Below are 27,203 nucleotides of genomic sequence, written 5' to 3'. Positions count from 1 at the left end.
ACGTCACACAGTAAAGATGGCGACGTACTGAAGGGCTCCATGCTTTATTGTTGATAAAACCATAAATTGTTATTTCACAGCATACACTCTAACTTGACTCGGAAAAATGTCAAGGTTAATAGTCAAGAATCTCCCGAATGGGGTGAGTACTTATAATAAAATGACAGAACTTCGCTGTATGTATGCTTATACGAAGTGTTCATCTAACGTTAACGTGACAGACACGTTTATTTGTTGTATTTACTCACAATAAAAGTAACACAAAACGACTGTGGTTTAGTTTGACGTACTGTTGTTGGGCTACAGTGGTATTAAAATAATATATACTTTCTAGTAGTAGGCTACTAAAAGATAGAGGTAAAGTTGGTTTTATATTCACACATTCGTTCATTTAGCAGTCTCTATGTAGTTTACCATGTTACTTTGAATATATGATCTGAATTAGCATTCAAGTATGTCTTCTAAACAACATTACCACTATCTAATTCGCTGTGAACAATGTTGTACTTTGATAGTCATTTGCAGCTAATATGATTTCCTTATTTAGATTTTGCAAAGAATACTTTTCCGAAATTATATTATTAAGGAGAATGTGTGAATATCAGAATATAAAACCAACTTTACCTCTATTACTAAAAGCACCATATGAATGCTATGTACATTGCCTTTTGTTTCCTTTCGAAAATTGTAGAAAAACCGTAGAAGTATGTTTTTTTGGCTTATTATTATTTATATAACAACAGTATTTCTTCTAATACTACTTTTAAACTGTGGTTGTGTAGCAAAACCATTTGCCAATTGTGGCTATACATGGTTTAACTAGAGTAAGCATGTTTTTTGGTTAATATACCTAAGGGATAGCAACAGTGTAACATTGTACCATTATTGTACCATCTTATAAGCATCATTAATATCATTAAAAAGAGTTTATTGATTACTATAGGCACTAATATCAGGCAGTGGTTTAAATGTTTTGTGTTCTCAAACTGTATGTGTGTGCAATGCATGTCATTTGATCTGCTGAATGCATTTTATTTATGTTGTGTCTCCAGATGAAGGAAGATCGATTCCGTAAGATGTTTGCAGATTTTGGGACACTTACAGATTGTGCACTGAAATTCACCAAGGATGGAAAATTCCGCAAATTTGGATTTGTGGGTTTCAAGACAGAAGAAGATGCACAGAAAGCTTTGAAACATTTCAACAAGAGTTTTGTGGACACATCTAGAGTCACTGTAAGTGACTAGATCATGAAGGGTTTTCAAGCATTTAAAAAATTATAAAAATGCAATACAGATTTTTTTTCCCCCTATTTTAACTTGTACTTTACTAGATTTTTCTTTGAGAAAAATAATTGACTTTTGTACATTTATAATGATTTGAAAAAGACATACACAACCTTATACTCATTAATTATTATTTTAAATCTTTGTACTTTGTCACTATTCTTCAATCCACTAGGTTTCACTTATTTTTCCAGTAAGAAGTTTTTAATAGTTTAAAAAATAATACAAATTGTAAAACAAAATGTATTTAAATAGGTACAGTTTGGAATAAGGATGTTGTTTAAGTTGTTGATTGTAAGTCGCTTTGGACAAAAGCATCTGCTAAATGACTAAATGTAAATGTTACATTAATACATATGACAATTATTTTTTACCAATGCTTTATTTTAATTTTTCATGGACATGAAAAATGGGATGATCATAATTTGGTGTCTTAATTTAATACATTTTATATACGTTTAGATAAATACATTATTTTTGCTAAAATGCTTTTTAAGTTTAACGTTAAAGATGAATCCCTTATGAATTAAAATAGCAACACAGATGGTTTAAATGAACATTATAAAATGTAATACATTTTTTTTATCATCTGTCAAAAAAAAAGGTGGAGTTGTGCACAGATTTTGGTGATCCAAACAAAGCCAGACCTTGGAGCAAACACACACGCCAACCTTCATCAAAGAAAGATACAGAAGAAGAAAAAACACCTGAACAAGGAGAAAAAGAAAAAAAGGTTGGTTAACTAATTTCTGCCTCTTCCTCAATGTCAAATTTCCGATGCACTTACTCTATAATTTGCAGTCAGACTTATTGGAAGGTCTGATGTAGTCACTTATTTTTTTTGGAGTTGTTTGTAACTGAATTTATTGTAAAATAAGCATTAAAAATAAATCATACTAAATTTATGCTCTCGCTCCACAGAAGCCGAAGAAGATTTTAAATGTTCTTGGAGATGTAAGTTGGCTTTTTTGTTTTGGAACACAGTTCATACAAAATCGATGAATTTGCTGACATTCTTTGTTGTTTGTAATTTCCAGCTTGTAAAAGATGAGAGCTTCCAGGAGTTTCTGGCAGTGCACCAAAAACGTGGACAGGTTCCCACATGGGCCAATGACACTGTGGAAGCGACTGCTGTTAGGCCTGAAATGGAGAAGAAGAAAGAGAAGAAGCAGAAAGCGGCTGTTAAAGATGATTACCTGAACTTTGATTCTGATGAATCGGAGGAATTGAGTGGTGATGATGAGGAGGCTTCTGATGAAGAGGACAAACAAGGTGAGATAAATCTGCTGAACTGGAAATTTTTGTGTGTGTGTGTGTTTTAGGCCTTTGTTTCGGGTCATATACTGTACATTGCTAACAATATTTAACTGGACAATCTTTAGCACTGATTATAGTGTGCATTCATCATGACTTTGGCCCAATCCCAATTTTTTTTTGTTCCCCCTTCCCCTCCCCCTTCCACCTTAAAACCAAGTGTGAAGGGGAAGAGCTTCAAAATGTACCCCTAAGAATTGAGACAGCACTACAGCACCTGCACATGTCATCATATGTTATCACGATCTCTTGCTTCATATGAGATCAGACGATCGTGACTGCTGTAGTTATTTCAGTTGTGTTATTTGTTGGTAGTTAACGGTTTTTATTTTAGTGTTTTTTTTTTTTAAGCATGACTGTAAAACACGAACGCAGTTATGAATATATTAAAATGTGCTTGTTTGTTGTAAAAATTAGTAATAATGACAAAAAATACTAATTTGTGGATCTCCTTACCTCCTGGTTCAACAATACTGCCGTTGTGGCTGGTGTATTCAGGGAAATTTTCTTACCCCTTGGTTTCGAGTGTGGTCCTGAAAAATCTTTGTCCGAAGGGGTATTCACCTTTTCCCCTAAGCCCTACGCCTTCAAGTTAAAGAGAATTGGGACTAGGGGAATAGGGGTAAGGGGATGGGCTAAGGGATAGAATTGAGATTGGGCCTTTGTTTCGACTACCTTATGTGAAGTTCTCTTGATGTGAAGCATTAAGAGATGGAATTTTGTGGAGTTCTTGTACTGATAATAGGAGCACCTTCGTTAATTGACCCTGAGGAGAAACATTGTGTAAAGTCTACAACACATCTCAAGATTTTTTACAGTGCTCTGGTCAATTCATGTGTAAAAATGAAACAATTTTTACAGTTTGAGCGCGATAACTTTCATCATTGTCATCCTGGAATATGCCCATTGAATAATTTTACCATAAAAACAATTATGTAATAATTTATAGACTATATATTACCATCACACTTTATCCGGAATTTATATTTAAAAAATAAAAAGCTACATGCAGCATAATTTAGGGCTAAGAGACATTATGCGGTATAGACAGCTAGTGGCTAAATTTTAAATCCAAAATATTGGCAACTATGGCTTGTCAGATTGACAACACCAAACATGAATGATGATAGCTGACAATGGATTTTAAGCTCAAACGAATATCCTATATTTCTCCTAATATCTCCTAATCTATCCTAATATCAGTATATTTCTTATCATAAAGCTTTTTCAATTGATGGCTGTTGAGTTGGTCAATATAAATTTGTATACACCATATACATTTTCCCACCGACAAAATAACTGTGGCTATCAGTGTTTAGTTAGTCAGAAAGTCCAATTCTATTTGTAAAATAAAGCTTTTTATGCATTTTATTTAGTTTATAGCACCTCTCATGTTTGCATTATTTCACTAGATGCAACATGCAAAGACACTCCATCATTCAGTGAAATGCATGAAGACATTAAAATAATTGATTAAAGTATTGTTTGCCAGAGAAAGTATGTCAAATTAGCATATTTTTCAAATCTGCATTAAAGGTATTTTATGCTTTAATAGAGTCAATAAAGTTACAAATACAACACATTTGAAAGAATTGTTGCCAAACAAGCCATAAACATATTAGTCAATGCAATAATCCATCCAGTTACGTTTTTGTTTCATGCCTGACATTATATTTGACATTATATTAAACCATATATTTGTCATGCTCTCTAAATTTGTTTTCTCCCCAGAAAATGAGAAGGAAGCCTTGAAGACTGGTCTGTCTGATATGGACTATCTTCGCTCCAAAATGGTGGAGAAATCAGACATGCTGGATGAGAAAGATGACGACAGGAGTGCGAGTTCTGCTGATGAAAAAGAGGAAGATGAGGAGGAAGAAGAATTGGAAGAGTCCACAGTCCAGCATGCAGACAGTGCATATGAGAGTGGAGAGAAGTCAAGCAGCCAGAAAAACACAAGGCCAGCCGTGAGTGTAATCTGTTAATAAGTAAATATGGATTTGTTTCTGTTAGAGACTATATGTATATATATGTATATCTATAGAGACTATATGCTCTTCATGCATGTTATTATAGGTTGAGCCAACCACAGAGTTCACAGTCAAGCTACGAGGGGCTCCATTCAATGTCAAAGAGGTGAGATTTTTGTTATTACCTGATACTGAATGTGTACGTATTTTTTACAGCAGCCTTTGTTAATGTTACAGCAAATAGAATCAAACTATTAAGTTAATAATAAATGTTTTACTGTTTAACATTTCATCAAGTGCTGTCTGTAGGCGTGTATCAATATGGAAGTTTAATATCGATTAACATTTACCTAATTTTCCTATTGAATAATTAAAAAACAATATACACATTTTTTTTCTTTTTGTGACAGTGTGGGTGCCGATTGTACATCCCTGGCTATCTTATCTTCACTGATCTGTTATTATAATGACTTATTTTTCTAATTTATTGTAGCATTCATGTATTACATATTTGCATATATAATTCAAATTTAACCCAAGGTTCAGGTATGTTAATATTATTTTTGTTTCTAGAGTAAAAGTAATTAATGTAGAATGTTAATTTTTATATAACTTTAACACAAATATAAATTTGTGATGCTACTGTATTATATTTTTAGTTAAATTAATTATTAGCAATAAAGTCCGCATTTTATGGTTTATGCATGCAAAAACATTTGGTTAATTGTTTTTAATATATTTAAACTGGTTTTAGAATATTTTTTAACTATGTTTGTATACAGTTGAAGTCAGAATTATTAGCCCTCCTGAATTATTAGCCCCTCTGTATATTTTTTTCTCCAATTTCTGTTTAACAGAGAGATTTTTTTAACACATTTGTATACATAATAGTTTTAATGACTAATCTTTAATAACTGATTTCATTTATCTTTGCCATGATGACAGTACATACTATTTTACTAGATTGTTTTTCAAGATACTCGAAATCCAGCTTAAATTGCAATATAAAGGCTTAACTATATTAATTAGGCTAGTTAGGGTAATTAGGCATTGTATAACAGTCCTTAAATCATTTTATTACAGTGGTTTGCTCTATAGACAATAGAACAACAATATTGCTTAAGAGGGCTAGTAATATTGACCTTAAAATGCTTTTAAAGAAACTGCTTTTATTCTAGTCGAAATAAAACAAATAAGACTTTCTCCAGAAGAAAAAATATTATCAGACATACTGTAAAAAAATGTCTTGTTCTGTTAAACATCATTTGGGAAATATTAAAAAAAAAATAATAATAATAATGGGAGGGCTAATAATTTTGGCTTCAACTAATGTTCGCCCTATGCACAACTTTTTAACATTTCTGATTTGGCAATAATGTGCACTTTTTGTAAAGCTGTTTTGAGACAATAATTATTGTGAAAAGCTCTATACAAATAAACTTGAATTGAATATATGTTTTATTTTTAATTACAGCAACAAGTGAAAGAATTTATGATGCCTTTAAAACCAGTTGCCATTCGATTTGCTAAAAACAGTGACGGCCGCAACTCGGGTAAAACCATCTGCTTTTTTGCTACCTATTGATGGTTTGTAGATGTCAAGCTGCTGCCGACTGATTGATGTTGTATTTCCTGCAATAAGGTTACGTGTATGTGGACCTGCGATCAGAGGCAGAGGTTGAGAGAGCCCTGCGCCTTGACAAGGACTATATGGGTGAGCAACTTTTCACTCTCTCTGACAAGTACACTACCGTGATGACCTTTCTTTGCTTCTGACTTTTTTTTTTTTTAAAGGTTTAATCTAATTTGAAAACAAGTATGGTACATGAAACTGGTTTCAGGTTGTCAGTGTTTGTGCGTTATCCTTGTAAACCCACAGGAGGGCGCTATATTGAGGTTTTCAGAGCCAACAACTTTAAAAATGACAGACGTTCTGCCAAAAGAACCGAGATGGAAAGGAATTTTGTCCGCGAGCTGAAGGACGATGAGGAAGAGGAGGATGTTGCAGAATCTGGCCGACTTTTCATCAGGAACATGCCCTACACATGCACTGAGGAAGATCTGAAAGAAGTGTTTAGCAAACACGGTCAGTCACAGACACATGATAAACATTGTTATAAATTACAAGTGGATGACTTAAATTGCAGGTATAAATGTACAGTTGAAGTCAGAATTATTAGCCCTCTTGATTTATTTGCCCCCTGTCTATTTTTTCCCCAATTTTCTATAACAGAAATAATATTTTTTTCCAACACATTCAAAACACATAATAGTTTTAATAACTAATTTCTAATAACTGATAACTAATAACTTTTATCTTTGCCATGATCACAGTACATAATATTTTACTAGATATTTTTGAAGATACTTGTATTCATCTTAAAATGACATTTAAAGGCTTAACTTAGTTAATTAGGCAAATTAGGGTAATTAGGCAAGCTATTGTATTGTATTGTGGTTTTTTCTGTAGTGAATAAAAATATTGCTTAAGGGGCAAATAATATTGACCCTTAAAAAATGTAAAACTGCTTTTATTCTAGCTTAAATAAACCAAATAAGACTTTCTCCAGAAGAAAAAAATATTATAAGAAATACTGTGAAAATTTTCTTGCCCTGTTTGGGGAAATATTTGAAAAAGAAAAAGTGCTAATAATTTAGACTTCAACTGTATGCTGAGCTTGACTTCCAGAGGTAGTTGAAAACACTTTTTTTTTTTGTCTGGGTTAGTTTGATAATGTAGGCTCTTATGTGGTCACATGCATTCCAGTAGCCACTGATTGTTTATTGCTCACTAGTCAGATGCAATTTAAACTTTGCTGTTTATAATCGTAAGTTTGATTTGATGACAAAAATTGTAAAAAAAAAACTAATGTTTTCATAGAGTCCTGGTCCTATCAAAAGTAGTTTTGCATTTATTAGAGCAGAAATCAAAGCTTCAAACTATTTTTTTGTTGTCTTGCCTGACATTTATATGTAATTTGTGTGGACTTATTCTGTGATATTAGATAGAATGATGAAAAAATGTACTATATCTATAGACTTTCGCCTTAAAGCAGTCAGAAAAGTGGACAAAGATTAAAATGAAAACATCAGTTATAAGTAGGAAATGTTTGTAAATAGGTCGCTCATCTACTTGATTCGATTGACCAAAATATTTAATTCTTTCAAGTGTACATTTAAATGTCTTTAAAAAACATTTTTAAAAGTTAGACCTTCATTTTAGTTATAAAATGTAATACTTTACACAACTGAAATTAAGGAAAAATGGAAAGAAATGCTGATAAAGTTACCCAAATTTTGTAAAATTTGTAAAATACATTATCAGTAACATTACATGTAATACTGAAATTAAATCTAAACTGTAGCATACTGTAAAATCAATAATTTCTGCCTGTGTTTTCTTTATCACCAACCCCAATTTCTTGGTCCATGTTTAAAAACCGCTTATTTTTCTTGTGTCCTCATCAGGTCCTCTTTCTGAGGTGCTTTTCCCCATAGACAGTCTGACTAAGAAGCCCAAAGGCTTTGCATTTGTCACATACATGATACCAGAGAATGCAGTATCAGCCCTGGCTCAGCTGGATGGACATACATTCCAGGTACTGATCTGTTCCTTTGACCTCAGCTCTGTCTGTTGGGGCTGTCTTTGTTTTCTTACCTCTGTTTGGACCCTGTAGGGCCGTGTTCTGCACGTCATGGCTTCAAGGCTAAAGAAGGAAAAGGCCGATCAGGGGCCTGATGCTCCCGGCAGCTCCTCATATAAGAGAAAGAAAGATGCCAAAGATAAAGCTGCCAGCGGCAGGTCAGTATCTATCTGGAGCTGAAATACTTGCTTGCACCTTTTTGTAAGGTGTCTTTGTTACAGTGTAATTATACATTTAAGTACTGAGGACTGTATCTGAGAAATGTACTTGCTATATACAGTTGAAGTCAAAATTATTAACCCCTTTTTTTAAAAAAATTTCCCTAATGATGTTTAACAATGCAAGGATTTTTTTTCTCAGTATTTCCTATAATATTCTTTCTTCAGGAGAAAGTTTATTTGTTTTATTTTGTCTAGAATAAAAGCAGTTTTTAATTTTCAAGCTCAATACCCTTAAGCAATATTATTTTTTGATTGTCTACAGAACAAACCACTGTTATACAGTGACTGGTCTAATTAACCTAGTTAAGCTTTTAAACTGCACATTAAGCTGAATACTAGCTTCTTGAAAAATATCTAATAAAATATTATGCCTACTGTCATCATGGCAAATATAAAAGAAATCAGTTATTAGAAATGAGTTATTAAAACTATTATGTTTTGAAATGTGTTGATCTTTGTTACGTTAAACTGAAGTTGGTGAAAAATATACAGGAGGGTTAATAATTCTGATTTCAACTGTATATGGTTAGGGTCGGTGTTGGGTGCAATGCATTACAAAGTAATTAAATTACTTATACACTAAAGAGATTACTTTTAATGTTTAGGTAATGTTAGGTAATGTTTAGGTAATGTTAGGTCTAAAATACGGAAAATAAATGCAGCAGTTCTGTATAAATCAGTTTCTGAGAGAAGCAAGACACATTAAACATACTTAAGAAATAATGAATTGAGGATAAATTCATTGAGTATAATGAATTTGTCAGATAATTAAGAAATTAGCTAATGACAGTTAATGGGATGTGTGAAATATGATGCCATTTGCTTTGAAACGTGTTAATGTTTTGATGCATGTGATGTTGAACTGTCTATAGCAATAAAATAAAGATGTATATAATCTTTGCTATTAAAATGCTTAAGTATTCCGACTTTAATAAAGCTAAAAGGTCATATTTAACTAATTTAAAGAATTAAGAGTTTAGTTGTTTATGCATTAAGACTTTTGTCTTTTAAGAAGCAAATGTCAAGTAATTCAACTTAATTACAATCCTTTTCAGACATAGTAACTAGAAAAATAATGTTTAAAAGATTTTAATGATGAATTAGTTATTAATAGCTTTTTTGAAGCAACACAGATAAGGGTGAGCAAGAGGGTAAGGGTTTATTTTTATTCTTATAGTAGGTGCATAGAATGTGTCAAAACAAAAACCTCAATGTTTCCAGTTGTCTTCCCTTTATTGTGTTTTTTAATTCAGCTCTCATAACTGGAACACGCTGTTTTTGGGTACGAGTGCAGTGGCCGATGCCATTGCTGAGAAATACAACACAACCAAGAGCCAAGTGTTGGATCACGTGAGTCTTTGAGCCGTGTAAATGCTCTTTGTTTTGTTTTGGAGATGATAAACACTGGACTTTATGTGTGTGCAGGAGTCTGATGGCAGTTTGGCTGTCAGGATGGCCCTTGGAGAGACGCAGATTGTACAAGAGACCAGACAGTTTCTCCTGGACAATGGAGTTTCTCTGGACTCGTTTAGTCAGGTATAGTGTGTTTGCTTTACTCCTACACTATTCAAGAGGCTGGGTTCAGTACAATTTTTATTTTAATTAATTACTTTCAGCATGGAGTCCTTATAGGGATACCTCACCCAAAAATAAAAATCCTGTCATCAATTGGTTTGTTTCAGAGTTTTGGGGTTCTGTTGAACGCAAAAGGAGATATACTTGGTTTTTTCTGTGGGTGTCAATGTTTACCTGTTTCCAAGATTTATCAATATATCTCTTTTTTTGAAAACAAGAAACTTACAAAAAAAACAACCTCAAACTAGTATGGAACAAACTAAGGGTGAGAAAATGATGACAGAACTTTCATTTGGGTGAACTGTCCTTTTAAACTCATCATACTCATTTTAAACCGCAAACACATTAGTTTATATGACTGCTTTCAGCATAAATTCTGAATATTAGGCCCAATTCCAATTCTACCCCTTAGCACATCCCCTTCCCCCCACCCCTCATTTTGCGCGTTCATGTCAAGGGGTAGGGGTGTCCCAATTCTGTTTAGCTTGAAGGTGTAGGGCTAAGGGTAAGGGGTAGATAGCCCTTCGAACAAAGATTTTTCAGGACCACACTCGAAACGAAGGAGTAAGAAAATTTCCCAGAATACACCAGCCACAACGGCAGATAGTTACACCCACAAATTAGTATTTTTTTGTCATTATTACGAATTTTTGCAACAAACAATCATATGCTTTTAATATATTCATAACCGTGTTCATGTTTTACCATAATGCTTTAAAAAAAGGCTAAAATAAAAGCTATCTATAATCCATAATCATAAATCCTGCACAGCAGTCCTACAACATTCTGACAATCAATGACACTCAAATACCCTGTCAAAAAATTCTAGTGGCTAGGAATGAGCTTTTTACAGTGTCTGCTATAATGTTAATTGATTTTTGGTGTGTGTACATAGAGGAATATGGCCACTGTGTTAAATGCACAGTATTATGATCTTATTGCCACATTAGATGGTTATGATAACATGATATATTTTTTCAGTGAAAAATGAAACAACTGGAAAAACTACAGCAGTCACGATCGTCTGATCTCATATGAACCAAGAGATCGTGATGATATATGATGACGTGTGCCGGTGCTGTAGTGCTGTCCCAATTTTTACTGTAGTGGTAAATTTTGAAGCCCTTCCCCTTCACAATTGGTTTTAAGGGCCAAGGGGAAGAGGGAAGGGGTAGGGATACAAAAATAGAATTAGGATTGGGCCTTAACCCTCGTTCAGTCAGGTATAGTGTGTTTGCTTTACCCATACACTGTTCTAGTTCACTGTTCAGACACAGTTCATACACTGTTCAGTACGGTCAGTATAATTCTTATTATAATTATAATTATAATTATAATCAACCTGAGGTCCTTAAAGGGATTTTTCACCCCAAAATGAAAATCCTTTCATCATTTGTAGCATTTGATAGTTTTTGGGGTTCTTTTGAACACAAAAGGAGATATACTCAAACCTGTATCCATTTTCGTACATAGTATTTGTTTTTTTCTGTGGATGTCAACGTTTACATGTTTCCATTATTCATCAATATATCTCCGGGTATTCGTGGGGTCTTAAAGTCTAAAATTTCAAAAACAAAATTTTAGACCTTAAAAAGTCTTAAAAATCACAGAAATATTATCTTGTGGGTCTTAAATAATTTTAATGGGGGTTGATGAACCCTCTCAAACTGGTATGAAACAAATTAAGAGGGAAAAAATTATGACAGAATTTTCATGTTTGGGTGAACTATCTCTTTAAATTGATCAAAAATGGCAGTAAAACATCGATGTTACAATATATATATATATATATATATATATATATATATATATATATATATATATATATATATATATATATATATATATATATATATATATATATATATATATATATACTGTCCAGTTTTATTTAAAAAAAATTAAAAATTAAATCAAGAAATCCTGTAAAAATGTACCATGAGTTTTGCAAACACATTAGGTTAGATGACTGCTTTCAGCATTGGTAATAATAACAAATGTTTCTAATGCATTAAACCAACTCATTATAATAATCTCTGAATATTAGCCCTTGTTCAGTCACCTATAGTGTGTTTGCTTTACCCATAAACTGTTCACGTTCACTGTTCAGACACTGTTCCGAATCTGCTTTCAGAACAACTTTTATTTAAAACAATTACTTTCAACATGGGGTCTTTAAAGGGATTCTTCATCTAAAAAGGAAAATCCTGTCATCATTTGTAGTATTTCAGGAATTTTCACAAAAGGAGATATACTGAAACCTGTAACCGTTTTCTTCCATAATATTCGTTTTTTTTTTTTTTGCTAATATGAAAGTCAATGTTTACCTGTTTTCAACATTCATCATTATATCTCCATTTAAACAAACAAACAAACAAACAAACAAACAAATAAGGACAAAACCTCAAACTGGTACAGGTAACAAATTAAGGGTGAGAAAATGAATTTTCATTTTTGGGTAAACTATCCCTTTAAACTCATCAAGAATATTAAATTACTTTCAACATGGAGTCCTTAAAGGGATTCTTTACCCAAAAATGAAACCCCTGTCATCATTTGACTTGTTTCAGAGTTTTGGGGTTCTTCTGAACACAGTAGGAGGATATACTGAAAGCTGTAACCATTTTCCTCCATAGTATTTGTTTTTTTTCCTTCTATGGATGTCAATGGTTACCAATGAATAGTTTCCAACATTCCTTATTATATCTCCGTTTTTAAATAAAATATAACAAACATTAATTTTTGGGTGAACTATCTCTTTAAGCCACAGGTGTCAAAGCCAGTTGCTGGAGGGCCGCAGCTCTGCACAGTTTAGTTCCAACCCTAATTAAACACTCCGGATCAAACTAATTGAGTCCTTCAGGCAGGATTGTTTTAAACCTACAGGTAAGTATGTTGAAGCAGGGTTGGAAATAAACTGTGCAGAGCTGCGGCCCTCAAGCAACTGGCTTTTTCAGCATTGATAATAATAACAAATGTTTCTTGAGCATCAAACCAGCTCATTACAATCATTTCTGAAAGATGATGTGATACTGAATATACAAAGTGAGATACTGATGCTGACTATTCAGCTTTAAAATGTTGTTATTTTTATATACATTCTGCATTCTTGATTGAATTGCTCACATTATTCTATAACATTTATTGAAATAACAATGATAATGATTCAAAATAAGGGCACATTCCAGAAAAACATCCATATTTTCTGATGGTATCCACATGATAACTCGTGGTTATGTTTATACGTGTGTGGTTTCCAGGCCTCGGGTGAGCGCAGTAAATGTGTGATCCTCGTAAAGAACCTGCCATCAGGAGTGCAGGTTGGAGATCTGGAAGCTCTGTTCTCACCTCATGGGTCTCTGGGTAGAGTTCTGCTGCCCCCTTCTGGCCTCACAGCAATAGTGGAGTTCCTGGAGCCCACAGAAGCCAAACGTGCTTTCATGAAACTGGCATACACAAAGGTCAGTGGGCACGTGTTTGGAATGGCGATTTCAGCTAATGTTTTGTTGTGGTTTTAGTTGAATCAAGCTTCAGGTAATGACAGGATATGATGTCATATGGTTGTATTTCTCTGTCTAGTTTCAACATGTCCCTTTGTATCTGGAATGGGCTCCTGTCGCTGTCTTTACAACTCCCTCAGCACCTAGACCAGGTAATGCTTTAATTCTGATATAGCCATCTGCTGTAATTAAACAAGCAATTCATCTTTTTTCTATGAAGGCTGTATGAATGCTAATCATTCAAAATTCCAAACATCTGCATCAGAATTACATGCATAAATCTGTATATTTAAATATATTATTTACACTTACTTAGCGTGCTGTCATACCTAGACGTTAGTTTCAGAACCTGCCTCGTTTGCCCAGCTAGCGCGGTTCGTTTGGCATATGTGAAACCCACAATTGTGCTCAGATCCGCACCAAATCAATCGGTCTGAGATCGCCAGAATAAGGTGGTCTTGACTCAATGGAATGGAGTGAGAAAGCAAAACGAACTAATGAACCAGGCTGTATCACAGTGTATTTTGCATATGTAATAGCCAAATGAACTCTGTTATATCAAACTCGGTCATATAAAGAGAGAATGGTGAATAGGGTGGGATGTCATTCCTACTGGTAAATGTGCATTTCAAATACGAAAGTGAAAGCATGCTGAAATAATAACAAGAGCTGTTTATCCGTTAGGAAAATTGACCGAAATTACTATCTGATAATTTTTCTATACTTTAATCTTCTAATCATTTATAGGCCTATTGTTTTGTTTGTTTCTACACTGACACCATGAATGAAAGATAAACATTGATCTTCTTTATCATCTCACTGCAGTCTTAGTTCATCTGTTTTACTCTCTATAATGGAAGCCTAAAATGTATACTTGTAGCCAGTGTTTTTTAATAGATTGATTAATTCAATAAATAGATTTTTACAAAACTTGACAACTGAAATGAGGCTATGTATGAGAAAGTCTTACCTCGCTGATTTATATTTGGGGATGATTGGGTGTCAAAATTAAAGTGCCCCTTTTCGCTTATGATGTGTTATTGCTTTTCATAAATTAAAAAAATGACAGGGGAATTTGTGGGACTCAATTTTGTGGGAGAATTTGCTCGCACTTGACCTGCTTGAACTGTTTTTGGTCCATTTAGAAACTTTGCCGTGTAAAATAGAACCGCACCAAGAACAAAAATAAGCACTGTAATAATTTTAATCCCTGTTTCAGAACAAAACAATCGTTCTACAGGTGTGAAAGCACCCTAACACTCATTCATTATAAATACAGTCATCAGCACAAAAGCTTTGCCTTGGCATGTTTCTAAGTAGTTTGGGCAATGTAATACAGTAATACTTTTTAAAAAAATTAGCAGTTTATAAAATTTTTTGTTAAGTTGTTGATCCGTTTTAGTAGATAATACGAATATTTGCATTTTTATCGTACATTCATTTAAAAATATTGAAATAATTAGTATTATTATTACTATTGTTGTTGTTTTTAGTTTGTTTTTTTATCAAATTTTTAATCAAAATGATGTTGTTATGTTTCACTTTAACTGTTTAAATACTGTTAATTTTGTGTTAAATATAACCATTGCTAGATATAAAATTGCATCAATCAATCACTTATAATGTTAATAAATTAGTTTAAAACAATTAATAGATTCTGGACAAACATATTTGACTGGTGCTTAAAGGAGGCTTATAGCAGACCTTTTCTACCAGATGCCGAACTTGCCATCTTTAGCTTCTCACAAGTTACATCTTCTCTCCCTCAAACAATGCAAGAGTCTTTAATGCAAGGCATGGTCGTGGCTAAAATACTAACAATTGGAAATCACCTTTACCCCCTTCATTCCAGAACTGGATTTCCGACATGATATCGGTTATTATAATGGAGAGACTAGCTTCATAAGAAAATCTTTGGCTACTTTTTTGGCTACTTTTTTTTTTTTACTTTTTTTGGTCAATTTCTTGATTTATTTGACAAATTTATATCTCAAGAGCAATCCAGTGACCCCTCTGAGGTTTAAGTTATATACAATCTCTATTTTTGATTGAATGTTATGTGACTAAGATGATTCATTTTTTTTGTTTTCCATTAAGAGTAATAAGTAATAATAATAAAAACAATTCTAGAGTACATCCCAATCTGTGTTTCTGTGTTATTTTTTAGTTTTGTTTCTGTGTTGTTGTCCCAATCTTTGTTTCTGTGTTAGTTCTTTGTGTTATCTTCTGATTCTGTTCTTTTTTTCCACCCCAGAGCCTCAAACCAAAGATAAATCTGCTGCGAAAAATGATTCGGTCAAAAATGAAGAAGAAGAAGAGGAGGAGGAAGAGGAAGAAGATGACCAAATTTTACCTGGCTCAACTCTCTTCATTAAGAACCTGAACTTTATCACATCAGAGGAAACATTACTGGAGGTAAAGTAAAAACACACACACACACACAGAAGCATATGCTTGAGCAGCAAAGCGGTTGTGGTTTAGGGATTTGCAGTGGAAACCTGAGAGGCCTTCTTGTTTTGCTGATCACAGGAGACTCATTTAAGATGCATATTAGTTCTAGGTGTAAACATGTGTTGTGTGATCAGATCACCCGAAACGGATGTTCATAACAGGTGTAAACATGGCCCGTGTCTCACCATATGGCTTTCATTGCATTCTTTTGACAGACGTTTTCTAAATGCGGCGTGGTGAAAAGCTGCACGATATCAAAGAAAAGAGATAAAGCAGGTTTGTTTTCTCCGAAATGCATATTTACTGTATTGATATTCATCTGTGCGCTTGTTAGTTTTCTCATTTCTCCGTCTCGTTTCAGTCGCTGTGTGAATCTCACCCTGATCTCTTTGTGTGTGTGTGTGTGTGTGTGTGTGCGTGTGTGTGCGCGTCACTCTGTGTCTCAGGTAAATTGTTATCGATGGGTTACGGCTTTGTGCAGTACAAAACTCCAGAGGCGGCACAGAAAGCCATGAGACAGCTGCAGGTAAATGACCATCTGCTGTGCTTTGATCGCTGTGTTTATGTGCTCTTATTATGCGCAAATATTCAAGTGATGAAGTAAATTCAGGTGTCTTTTTTCCTGCTTTCTTTCATTTTTCTTGCAGCACTGCACAGTTGATGAGCACCAGCTTGAGGTGAAGATATCAGAAAGAGAAGTCAAGTAAGTCTTTTGTGTACTCCATTTTCAAGTGCTGTGTAGGTTTGTTAGAGGTCGTGAAGACTTCTGTTCTTGCTGGGCACTTTATAAGGTACCAGCTTGGATCATTTTTTTGCCTTCAGAACTGCCTCACAGGGGTCTTATAAAGTATTGAATGTTGATAAATCAATTATGAGAAAATTAAGGCCCTTAAAAGGTATTGAAAAGTTTGAATCGCGTTTTTACGAGGTCTTACATTTTGTTCAAGCGTTGCCCAAAGTGTTTGACTGCAAAAAAGCATAAATATATTAATTTTCCTTGATTGGTTCAGGCCGGGTGCGTCCGGCTAAGCTCCTCTGTCCTGATAATGTCATGTAATTTGCGACAAACGCGGGAAGGTGATGTGACTCTCTCCACATGTAGCGAAACCACATAGAGCAAAACAGACGGCAAAATGAGATGATGCAAGTTTGCATACTCCTGGTTGGAGAAAGACGAGTTTAAACAGTGGGTGAAACCTGTCGCTGAAAACAACCACGTAATATATTCTTTCAAGGTTTGTTTCTTCTGAGCTTATCTGAGTTCTATTGCGTGGTTGTGCTCCATTCATTTATGTAACTACAACTGTTTTTTGGCAACTGTTCATTAAGTTAAAGGTTTGATACTGATTAGAACTTGAAGTGGTTACGAGGTCTTAAAATATTCTGAGAAGGTCTTAAAAAGGTATTGAAATTTCCTTTAGGATTCCTGCATATACGCTGCATCAGTTGTCCATGGCAAGGCCTAATATGGTTTAAAAAGTAAATGCATTTGTGTTTCCATTAAGCCTGGTTTATACTCGACGCGTCCGCTAGGTCGCTTGAGTGAGCGTGGCGAATGTGATGTCATCTCAGTTTGTGAAGGTTCGCTTTGGGCGCGCTCGACGTGATTTTGGCTGGCAGAGCTCATGATTTTTTTGAGACTCAAGCGAACAGTCCGTGCAGCGCCGCCTTTGATTTGAGTTGAATATGAAACACTTTGAAGAGACTTTGTCTGAAACAGGTACGACTGTACAGACATCTTTATGATCCATGATCAGTGAGATAACCAGATGATCAATAATTCTTGGCTAGAAATTGCAACAGCAGTGGGAAAGGAGGAATGTTTTTGTTAAAAAGTTTGGAAAAACCTGAGGGATAAGTATGTTAAAGCCAAAAGTGGCCATGGCAAAAGTGGAGACCCAGGTACACAATTACAGAAATATGTTTTTCCACCAGTCATAGGTTTTACACTGATGTAAATGTTACAATTTTGAATTTAAAACCATTTAATAGTTGCAAAACTATAATTAAGGAACAAATAATCGGTTTACAATATACTTATGCCCTGTTTTCACAGAGTAATGTGTGAATTGTAGACCGGGCTAAATCTAAAAAATAAATCTTTATTTTTAGTAAGTGTACTTTTTTATTTTTTTGCTTCTATTCTTGCCTTAATAAAAAATATGTTTGTAGAGCAACCCATGTTCTGTTGTCATTAATATTTTAAAAAACATTAATAGGTAGTAAAAAAATAAAAATAGTAAAAAAATGCATCAAAGTATGATTAAAAAAAACTTTTTTTTTTTACTTTTCGTTTTAAAGAATATCACAACGGAGAACGCGGCAAGTATAAAAGCCTCATCTGTTTCTTGAGGTGCGCAAGCAGTCAGCAGAGGTCCGCGATGCGGCACCAGGTGAAAGTATAAATTCAGCTTTAGGGGTTGAACGACTTAAGATTTTTGGAAGTCGACTTTTATGTTATCAAAGTTGAGTCGACGTTGACTAGTCTCTGGTGACGTCATCAATAAAACACAAGATGCAAATGTTTTGCAACATGCCACAATTTGCGATTTATTTGCAGGAAATAAATATACACATGCTGTTGAACAGATCATAACAAGTTGCAAAAACAATGCAACACTACCAATGACTAATTTTAGTGCAAAACAAATGCATTGTCAACACTTTCATTTTGTTAATAATGCAACATTAGCACTCGGGCTAGTTTTACTGCTAAATAAATGCAGTCATCACATTGATCACTGCACGTTCTAGTAAGAATGTAACAATAACAGATATTTTAGAAATAATGCAAACATTCTTAGCACACAGATTCATGTGAAGATATTCATAACATAACGCACGAAGGACAAAGGCTGTAACGTTATGCCTTATTATTTATTTATTTTATTATTTTGCACTGTCAAAGACTGTGCAAAAATCCTGCACAAGTCGGTATTTTTCACGGTTACTTGCTCATCTTGGTTATCTCCTCTCTGCATATCTACACCACGTTCACCGGGGATTATGTTTGCACACGCTGTGAAGTTTGTCACACCTCTGCGGCTGCGCACTTCAAGGTTTCTGCGTGCTTCGCAGTTTATTCACGAAATATGTCCACGTCTACACTACGCAGAGGGCAACAGTCAGTAACAATTCTTTTCCAGGGTTGCGTAAACGTGATTGCTAGCAAAAGGTGGTGTGTTAAAGGCATATTTCACCCAAAAATAAACATTGTCATCATTCACACACCGTTACTAGTCTCAAACATTTATGATTTTCTTTCTTTTGTTGAACACAAAAAAAGATCTTTTGAAGAAACTTACCTTTGTATCCACGTGTAACCATTCAATTCATTTTTATTTCTATAGTGCTTTTGGAATGTAGATTGTGTCAAAGCAGCTAAGTTGTAGTAGGAAATTGAAGCTGCGTCTGTCCAGTTTTCAGAGTTGAAGTTCAGTTTAGTTCTGTTTAGCAGCTTCATAAGTCCCAAACCAAGCAAGTCAGTTGGAAGGAATACACTTCACCAATTGAAAAGGGAAGGGAAAAAACCCTGAGAGGAACCAGGCTCAGTTGGGCATGATCATTTCTCCTCTGACAAAACTTCTTGTGCAGAGCTGTAGTCTAGGCACCAGAAGCTGGAGAATGCTAGACATCCATCGTGGAGACTTCCGTTGACTTCTATAGTACTTCTATAGTTCCTACTTGTTTTTCCCTTCAACGTTCCTCAAAGTATCTTCTTTTCTTTTCAACAGAAGAAAGAAACTCATGAAGGTTTAAAACCACTTAATATGAGTTAATAGTGATAAGATTTACTTTTTTGGGGTGAACTGTCCCTTTAAGGGGCATTGTTGGCGCTTTGCTATTTTGAGGCAACAGAAATAGACCACACCATTGACCAACTAAAGGTTGTCTAAAGTCAATGGGGCAGTTTTTAAAATATATTTATTTAGGGTGGACTCACACTAGACATGATTGCCTTGAACCGTTTCAGGGTACGATTGTCCCTCCTCCCCTCTCCCCCTCAGCTCGCACTCACTGCAATTTTACCTTTCGAGCCTGAACACTCTTATGTCATCAAAGATGTGACTGTTCAGTTAGGAAGAGAAATTCTCTCGCTCAGTACAATGGAGATTGCTTTAGTTATATTGTTTATAGCACTGACACTTGTCGAACAAACAAATTGTGGAATTGGGGTCTAACGCACCCTGGCACGGTTCGGATAGCCTAGTGTGAGTATACCATTAAAGAGCGCGTTAGTGAAATGCACCTATACAGGTACATACATGTTGCTTATTACACAAAGGGACATGCAGCAGCGCACAGACATCTTTATATATAATTAAAAAAAGTTTCAAAGGTTTTCAGGTTTATTATTGTCTACATAAATATAAAAACTTCTACCTCATCCCATCCCTTCTTCACCTCAGGGGGCTTTTGTGGTATTTGGCTCTTTCTATACATGGTCTGCTGCACTTTACCCTCATGCGTGAGCCGATTCTATTTTTTTTTTCTAGTGAAGTGTTTAGTTTTTCCACCTACAAAGTCCTCCATGTAAATAGCAAATCCGCTTGGTGCAACCACAACTGTCTCTTGAAAGTAATAAGAGATGACACTGTAATTGGTTTACTTCACATTACTCCAAAAACTTATTAAGAGAACCCTTTTAGACTATATGCTGGGTGTGCCGGCCATCTTTCTCATCCTTACAATAGCAAGAGTAGATTCGGACATGCCCTAAGTGCACCAGCACTTTAGTGCTTTAGACCATGTGCTTAAATTGTTAAAGTAGAGCCTGTTGTCATGTTCAAGAAACCATTTTAGGATGATTTGAGTTTTGGGACATTATCCTGCTGCAATTGGCCATAACAAGATGATCAAGGTACGGAGATTGTGAGGAACAATACTCTAAACTTGGCACAAACCTGGCCTGTACAAAGCAGCATGGATCCATGATTTCATGTTTTTTATATTAAATTTTGACCCTATAATCCAATAACGCAGTAGAGGTTAAGACTTATCAGACCAGGCAACCTTTTTTTTTATCTTCTATTGTTCATTTTTTTGGGTGGTAGAGTAAAAGATGTGTAAGTTTACATCTTTGAGTGAACTGTCCCTTTAAATTCTTCTTTTTTATTGCGGTTTCCTAGTTCACATGACCATTAATGTCATTAAAATGTGGCACTAGTCACATGCATGAGTGAAAAGCGTGTTCCTCCTGTTGTTTTTGCAGGTCAGGTGTGGCACAGGTCAAGAGGAAAAAGCAAACTGCCAGGAAACAGACTACCTCTAAGATCCTGGTGCGAAACATCCCCTTCCAGGCCACGGTCAAAGAGCTGAGAGAACTCTTCTGGTAAACATCCTTTCACATTTTAATGAACATGTTGGCGATGTTTCATGCCATATTATTCCGACGTGTGTGTGTGTGTGTGTGTGTGTGTAAAATAGATCTCTAAGAGAAAGAGATGCACAAACAGTGCTTGAGTGTTGAGTTTTCTACTTCATGGTGTTCTTAATTTGCTGAAATATTGTCTTGTAGGTCTTACAGTAAGTCTTTTGTAAACAGCTCTTAATTTTCATTTGTTCATTTATAGCTACCCAATCTGGCCAACATTCATCTAATCACCAACAATTCATCTCAATAAAACCTTTAACTTTTTATTTTAGAATGTCATTTTTAACTCTCTTTACCATAATGGCTTAATTATTTTCCTTCAAATCCAGAACTATAAGACAATAACATTTGTTTAAAAGCTCTCCACGCATTTACTGCTGAGGAAGCTGACCTGGTCAGACTGTAGTGCATACATTCAGTTTATTACAGTTTTTAAAACCTTTAAAACATTTGTCTTTTTAAAATTTTTTTTAAGAAAGGTTATGTTGAAAAAAGTGGATGTATATAACTAGAGCTTGCTTGTTAAAATATTTTGCTCAGAATTAACTAAAATATTATTAGTTTTTGTTTAAATTATTATTATTAAATTAATAAAATTACATTAAAGTTTGATAGGGCAAATAAAAATCTTTTCCAACTGGGCCATTCGAAAACTCCTTGGCGTTTAACCCTGTATGAGTCTAAAATTTCATTCATAATGCTCTTAAAATGTCCTAAATTTTCAGCGCCAATAGCCTAGTGGTTAAGTGCGCGGACATATCGCACCATGGTGCTCACGGCGACCCGAGTTCGATTCCTGGCTCGAAGTCTTTTGCCATCCCTTCACCTTTCTGCTCACAATACTTTCCTGTCTGCAACCTGCGACCAACTGTCCTTTCCAAATAAAGGTGAAAAAACCATAAAAAAATTATTAAAAAAAAAGAAGTCTTTAACTTGCTGAAACCTGCAGAAACACTGTACTTTGTTTTGCTGCATTTATAAACTGATAAAATACTTATATTGATGCACAACTAATGCATATTGCAGAATATTGCTAAAAAGTACTATTGTAATTTCATGGTTTTGTACTCTAATGGAAGTTGAGGTGTTGTAGATGATGTTGGATTCATGTCTTCCCCTCAGTACGTTTGGAGAGCTAAAGACAGTCCGCCTGCCAAAGAAAGGGATTGGTGGATCCCACCGTGGTTTTGGCTTCATAGACTTCCTCACTAAACAGGATGCCAAGGTGTGTGCAGCTGTCTCTGTTTCTTTCTGTTGCACTTGCTTTTCACAGTCAAGCAGCTGATTGTCTTTGATTCAGTTTAGTGTCTCACAGGAACTTTGTGTATGCATGTATGTATATATATATATGTGTGTGTGTGTGTGTGTGTGTGTGTGTGTGTGTATGTGTATGTGTGTGTGTGTGTGTGTGTGTGTGTGTGTGTGTGTGTGTGTGTATGTGTATGTGTATGTGTATGTGTATGTGTATGTGTATGTGTATGTGTATGTGTATGTGTATGTGTGTGTGTGTGTGTGTGTGTGTGTGTGTGTGTGTGTGTGTGTGTGACAGAAAGCATTCTCAGCGCTGTGCCACAGCACTCATCTGTACGGCAGGAGGCTGGTGCTGGAGTGGGCAGATGCTGAGGAGACGGTAGACGACCTGCGGAGGAAAACCGCACAACACTTTCATGGTAAAATCTCTGCTTCATACTTCAGCCGCAGTCATGGAGAGCAGACGCTGTGAAACTGTTTGATCAGTCACATTAAATGCAAACTTAATTTGACACACTTTCTTTAGTAGCCTGACAGAACAAGCTGTTTTTTGTAGCATCACAGTATGAAAAAAAGATTTGCTTTTAGTTTTTATGGCACTATGAAATTGAAATTACTAATGGCTTTTCATGGTGAATCTCTATTTTCAGTTGAGCCCTGAATACAGTTAAAGACCAGATTATTAGCTGTCCTGTGAAATTTTAATTCTATTTTCAAATACTTCCCAAATGATGTTTAACACAGCAAAGAAATTTTCACAGTATTTCTTATATTTGTTCTTCTGAGGAAAAGAATTATTTCTTTAATTCCATATTATCTTTTTAAATTCTGAATAAATAAAATTAACATTTTTGCATTTAATTTTTTAAATAGAATTTATATAATGATTTTGCCTTCAATTGTATGTTTTATTTCATTCATTAAAACAAAGTGTCTGCAAATTGCTTAAAATAATTAAATTGCTAAATTTTTTAGGCATAGTAATATAGGAACGAGTTAAGCAGTGTTAACTAGTGTTCTTATATATATATATATATATATATATATATATATATATATATATATATATATATATATATATATATATATATATATATATATATATATATATATATATATATATTATATATAATTTTATTCTGTCTTTAACTTTGTTAAAATTTAAATAAAATAAACAAATAGTTTTTAAATGTTTTTTTTAATTCTAAATCAAAACATGTAAATATCATTTTTAGATTAAACTTTAAAAAAAAAAATAGAATTTATGTAATACTTTTGCCTTCAATAGTGTGCTTTTTCATTATTTTAAACAAAAATGAAGTGTCTGAAAATAGCTAAATGACAATAAATGCTCAGTAAATATAATAATTATATATAATAAATACAAATACTGTATTAATAGCAATTATACTTCAAATACCTGAAAAAAAATGCTTCATCTGTTAGAATGATATTTTATTACAATGCAAAGTTTTTATGGCATAGTAATATAGGAACGAGTTAAGCAATGTTTTTTTGTAAATCATTCTGTTTTTAACTTTGTTATAAAATAAAAATTTATGAAAATAAAAATTAAATAAAACAGTTTTTTATTTCTAAATAAAAAATGTAAATATCATTTTACATTAAACCTTTTAATATATTTTATATTATAGTAGTAATATAGTAACATAGTAATATAGGAAAGAGTTAAGTTAAACAGTGTTCTTTGTAGAACATTTTGTCTTTACCTTTTAGTTCTTTAATTTCATTTTTGTGTAAATGTCATTTATTCATTGTATTATTATGGCATAGTAATATAGGAACCAGTTAAGTAAAGTTCTTTGTACAACATTCTGACATTAACTTTTTGTTATAAAATAAATAAAATAAAATCAGTTTTTTAAAATTCTAAAATTTTTATTTTCAAATAATTTCTATAATAATTTGGCCTTCAATAGTGTGCTTTTTCATTATTTAAAACAAAAATGAAGTGTCTGAAAATGACAATAAATGCTCAGTAAATATAATAATTATATATAAATACAAAAAAGGCTTCATCTGTGGTTGGATATTAAACAGAATAATATTTTATTACAATGCAAAGTTTTTATGGCATAGTAATATAGAAACGAGTTATGCAAAGTTTTTGTAAAACATTCAATCCTTAACTTTGTTAAAAAATAAAAATGAATAAAAATAAACAAATAAACTGGAAATAAAATAAAAGCAGTTTTTAAACTATAAATAAAAAGATTAAAAAAGATCCAAGATTCTCACAGAAATCAGTCAAGTTTGGTGAAGGTAAAATCATGGTTTGCAATTACATTCAGTATGGGGGGTGTGTGAGAAATCTACATTATTGAGCATGTCTGGGAAAAGATGGAGGAGTCATTGATGTATGGATGCAGTCCTTCAAGCTCTTTGAAGTCATACACAATTGTAATTCTTTTTCCACTGCAGCTTGACTTTATATTCTATACTGTACATTATTTGAAAAGACTGTTACATAAAGTGAAAAGGTAATCTAGGGGCCTTTGCCTTTCATGTAAGCCACTACTGATACAGACGACAAGCCTTCTTTCAGGTAGTGTATATGGACTCTATTATTTAGTTCTGCTGCTTTAGAAACATAAGGAGACTAACATTAACAATAACATCTAAATGAATAGATCTAAAACCCTCAATTGTTATATTCAGTCAAATTAAATGTCCTTGTAAAAGCAAAGAATCTTAATTAAATTAGTTGTAAATTAAATGAATGTCAAATCCTGTCAAGTAATTGGGCTCATCATTTGTTTGTGCCAGATACAAAAAAAAAGATTTGTATTTAATAACGCTTAATTGTTTGAATTGTTTACTTCGTTTTGTCAAACTTTTGATTTTTTGGCGCTACTTTGACTGTCAAAATGCTGCCAAAACACGAGTTACTCCTAATTTGAAGCGTTTTCTCCAACATCGGTCGCAATCCTAGTCATTTCCCTGTCTGTAATTGAATTAAAACAAATCTGTGCGCAAATCTGTCTCCCTCAGATGCTCCTAAGAAGAAGAGGAAGGCGGAGGTGTTAGAGGGAATCCTGGAGCAGATGGAGGTCGGCGATGGAGACGGCGAGTGAATAGCAGCCGTCAGTCATTCACCTCCGGCATCAATAAGAAAGTAAATCATCCAGTGCAACTTCATTTATCTCTATTATGACTGCGTCTTAAACAGCTGCTTCACGGGCCCTCTTCAGGAATTCTTCCTTTTGGCCCCAGATGCTCCCAATTAGCTTTTTATTATATGCTCATACATCATCCCTGTTATTGCTGTCAATGCATTAAACACTGCGTCTCCCTGCAGACCCGCTCCGACTGAAGGTGAACTCCAAGACTAAGTCCTTTTAGAAAAGCAAAAGCCCGAAGGCCACGCTTGCTTTGGCTGTTTTTAATCGTCACGGAGGGCCGAGACGTTTCATACACTGCCTTGACACACAGATGACATTGAGAAATCTTATCAGAAATGTGGAAGAGGTTTGATTTGTCGTTTGTACACACAAAGATTGTGTATTGTATTTCCAGATAATTACATATTGTTGTAAAGTTTTGCAGTGTTGTTCTGCCCAAAATGAAATGTTAATCACTGTCAAGTAGTTTCAAAAAATTAAGTTTCTTATTTTCTGTTGAACACAAAAGAAGATATTTTGAAGAATGTTGGAAACGGGTAGGAAAATGGAAATCCATTATGAAGAAACAATACTAGTGGCTGTCGATTTCTCAAAATATCTTCTTTTGTGGTTAATAGAAAAATAAAAGCTTAAAAAGTTTCAAACAAGCGGTTGCTGAGTTAATTACAAACTTTTTGACCTTGTTGGGATTATACTGTATTTATGTGACTATAATAAGTTAGTCCGGAAAGGGGAGTTATCACTCTAGAAACATCTTTTTGTACAGTCTGAAGAACATCATGTTGCTTCAAACTAACCTGTAATGTCAATTACATTTATTGTTCAGTTGCTTTATTAAAATGTTTGTTTGTTCAACTAAAAATGTACATTTCTATCAACATTTACCTTATTTTGTTAATCTTATTCCAAAGCAATGTAAAAGCGTAGAATACATAGCCAAGTTTGGGTTAGTTGCTCTCTAAAAAAAGTCATTAATTTCTGATTACATCATTACAATTGCATTTAAATTACTTTTCTAATGACATTGTCTGAAAAGTAGTAGAGTCAATAATTTAAGTACATAAATCTCTACGCATAGACAACAGATTTTACACTCGTAATTCTTTAGTTTTTTTTTCTTTTTGGTTTTGTTTAAAAAAGAAAAAAAAATCCCCTTTTTTATCATATAAAATATGGATTCATTAATTTAAAACATTTAGTGAATTTATTACTTTAAAGCATGTGCAGTTGTAGGACAAACAAAACCTTTTTTAACTGGAAAATTATTCTAAAATTATTTTGAGATATTTAGAAATTTTTCTGTTTTTTGAGATAAATATTTAGATATTTTGGAAAATAGCTAAATAACAATAAAAAAAATATTCACAATGCGAGTTTCTCTGAATTTATACCTTATATTGTGATGAAATAATTTAATTTTTCTTAAATAATCAGTCGTTTTGATAAATGTCGTAGCTGTAAATTAAAATTATAT

The 27,203-nt window shown here is 33.8% G+C and overlaps 1 protein-coding gene across 2 annotated transcripts; it reads left to right on the top strand.

The window, feature by feature from the left end:
• Positions 1–26,595, top strand: rbm19 (RNA binding motif protein 19). 2 transcript variants are annotated; one of them, XM_056460402.1, is made up of 25 exons: positions 1–142; positions 1,053–1,235; positions 1,891–2,019; positions 2,208–2,240; positions 2,324–2,558; positions 4,332–4,567; positions 4,677–4,736; positions 6,045–6,123; positions 6,213–6,284; positions 6,450–6,656; positions 8,039–8,169; positions 8,248–8,372; positions 9,689–9,785; positions 9,861–9,971; positions 13,271–13,471; positions 13,590–13,662; positions 15,765–15,925; positions 16,177–16,237; positions 16,408–16,487; positions 16,609–16,664; positions 21,174–21,293; positions 22,458–22,560; positions 22,885–23,005; positions 25,599–25,722; positions 25,906–26,595. In XM_056460402.1, exons 1-24 carry the CDS (start codon positions 107–109, stop codon positions 25,679–25,681), a joined length of 2,793 nt encoding a protein of 930 aa, XP_056316377.1. In that variant the 5' UTR covers positions 1–106; the 3' UTR covers positions 25,682–25,722; positions 25,906–26,595. The 2 variants fall into 2 exon arrangements, with proteins under 2 accessions (XP_056316377.1, XP_056316376.1); XM_056460401.1 differs by having other exon boundaries at positions 25,599–26,595.
• The last annotated feature ends 608 nt before the right edge of the window (positions 26,596–27,203 follow it).

The sequence above is a fragment of the Danio aesculapii genome, chromosome 6, assembly GCF_903798145.1.
Source record: "Danio aesculapii chromosome 6, fDanAes4.1, whole genome shotgun sequence".
NCBI lineage: Eukaryota > Metazoa > Chordata > Actinopteri > Cypriniformes > Danionidae > Danio > Danio aesculapii.
This window is presented reverse-complemented; position numbering and strand designations above follow the sequence as displayed.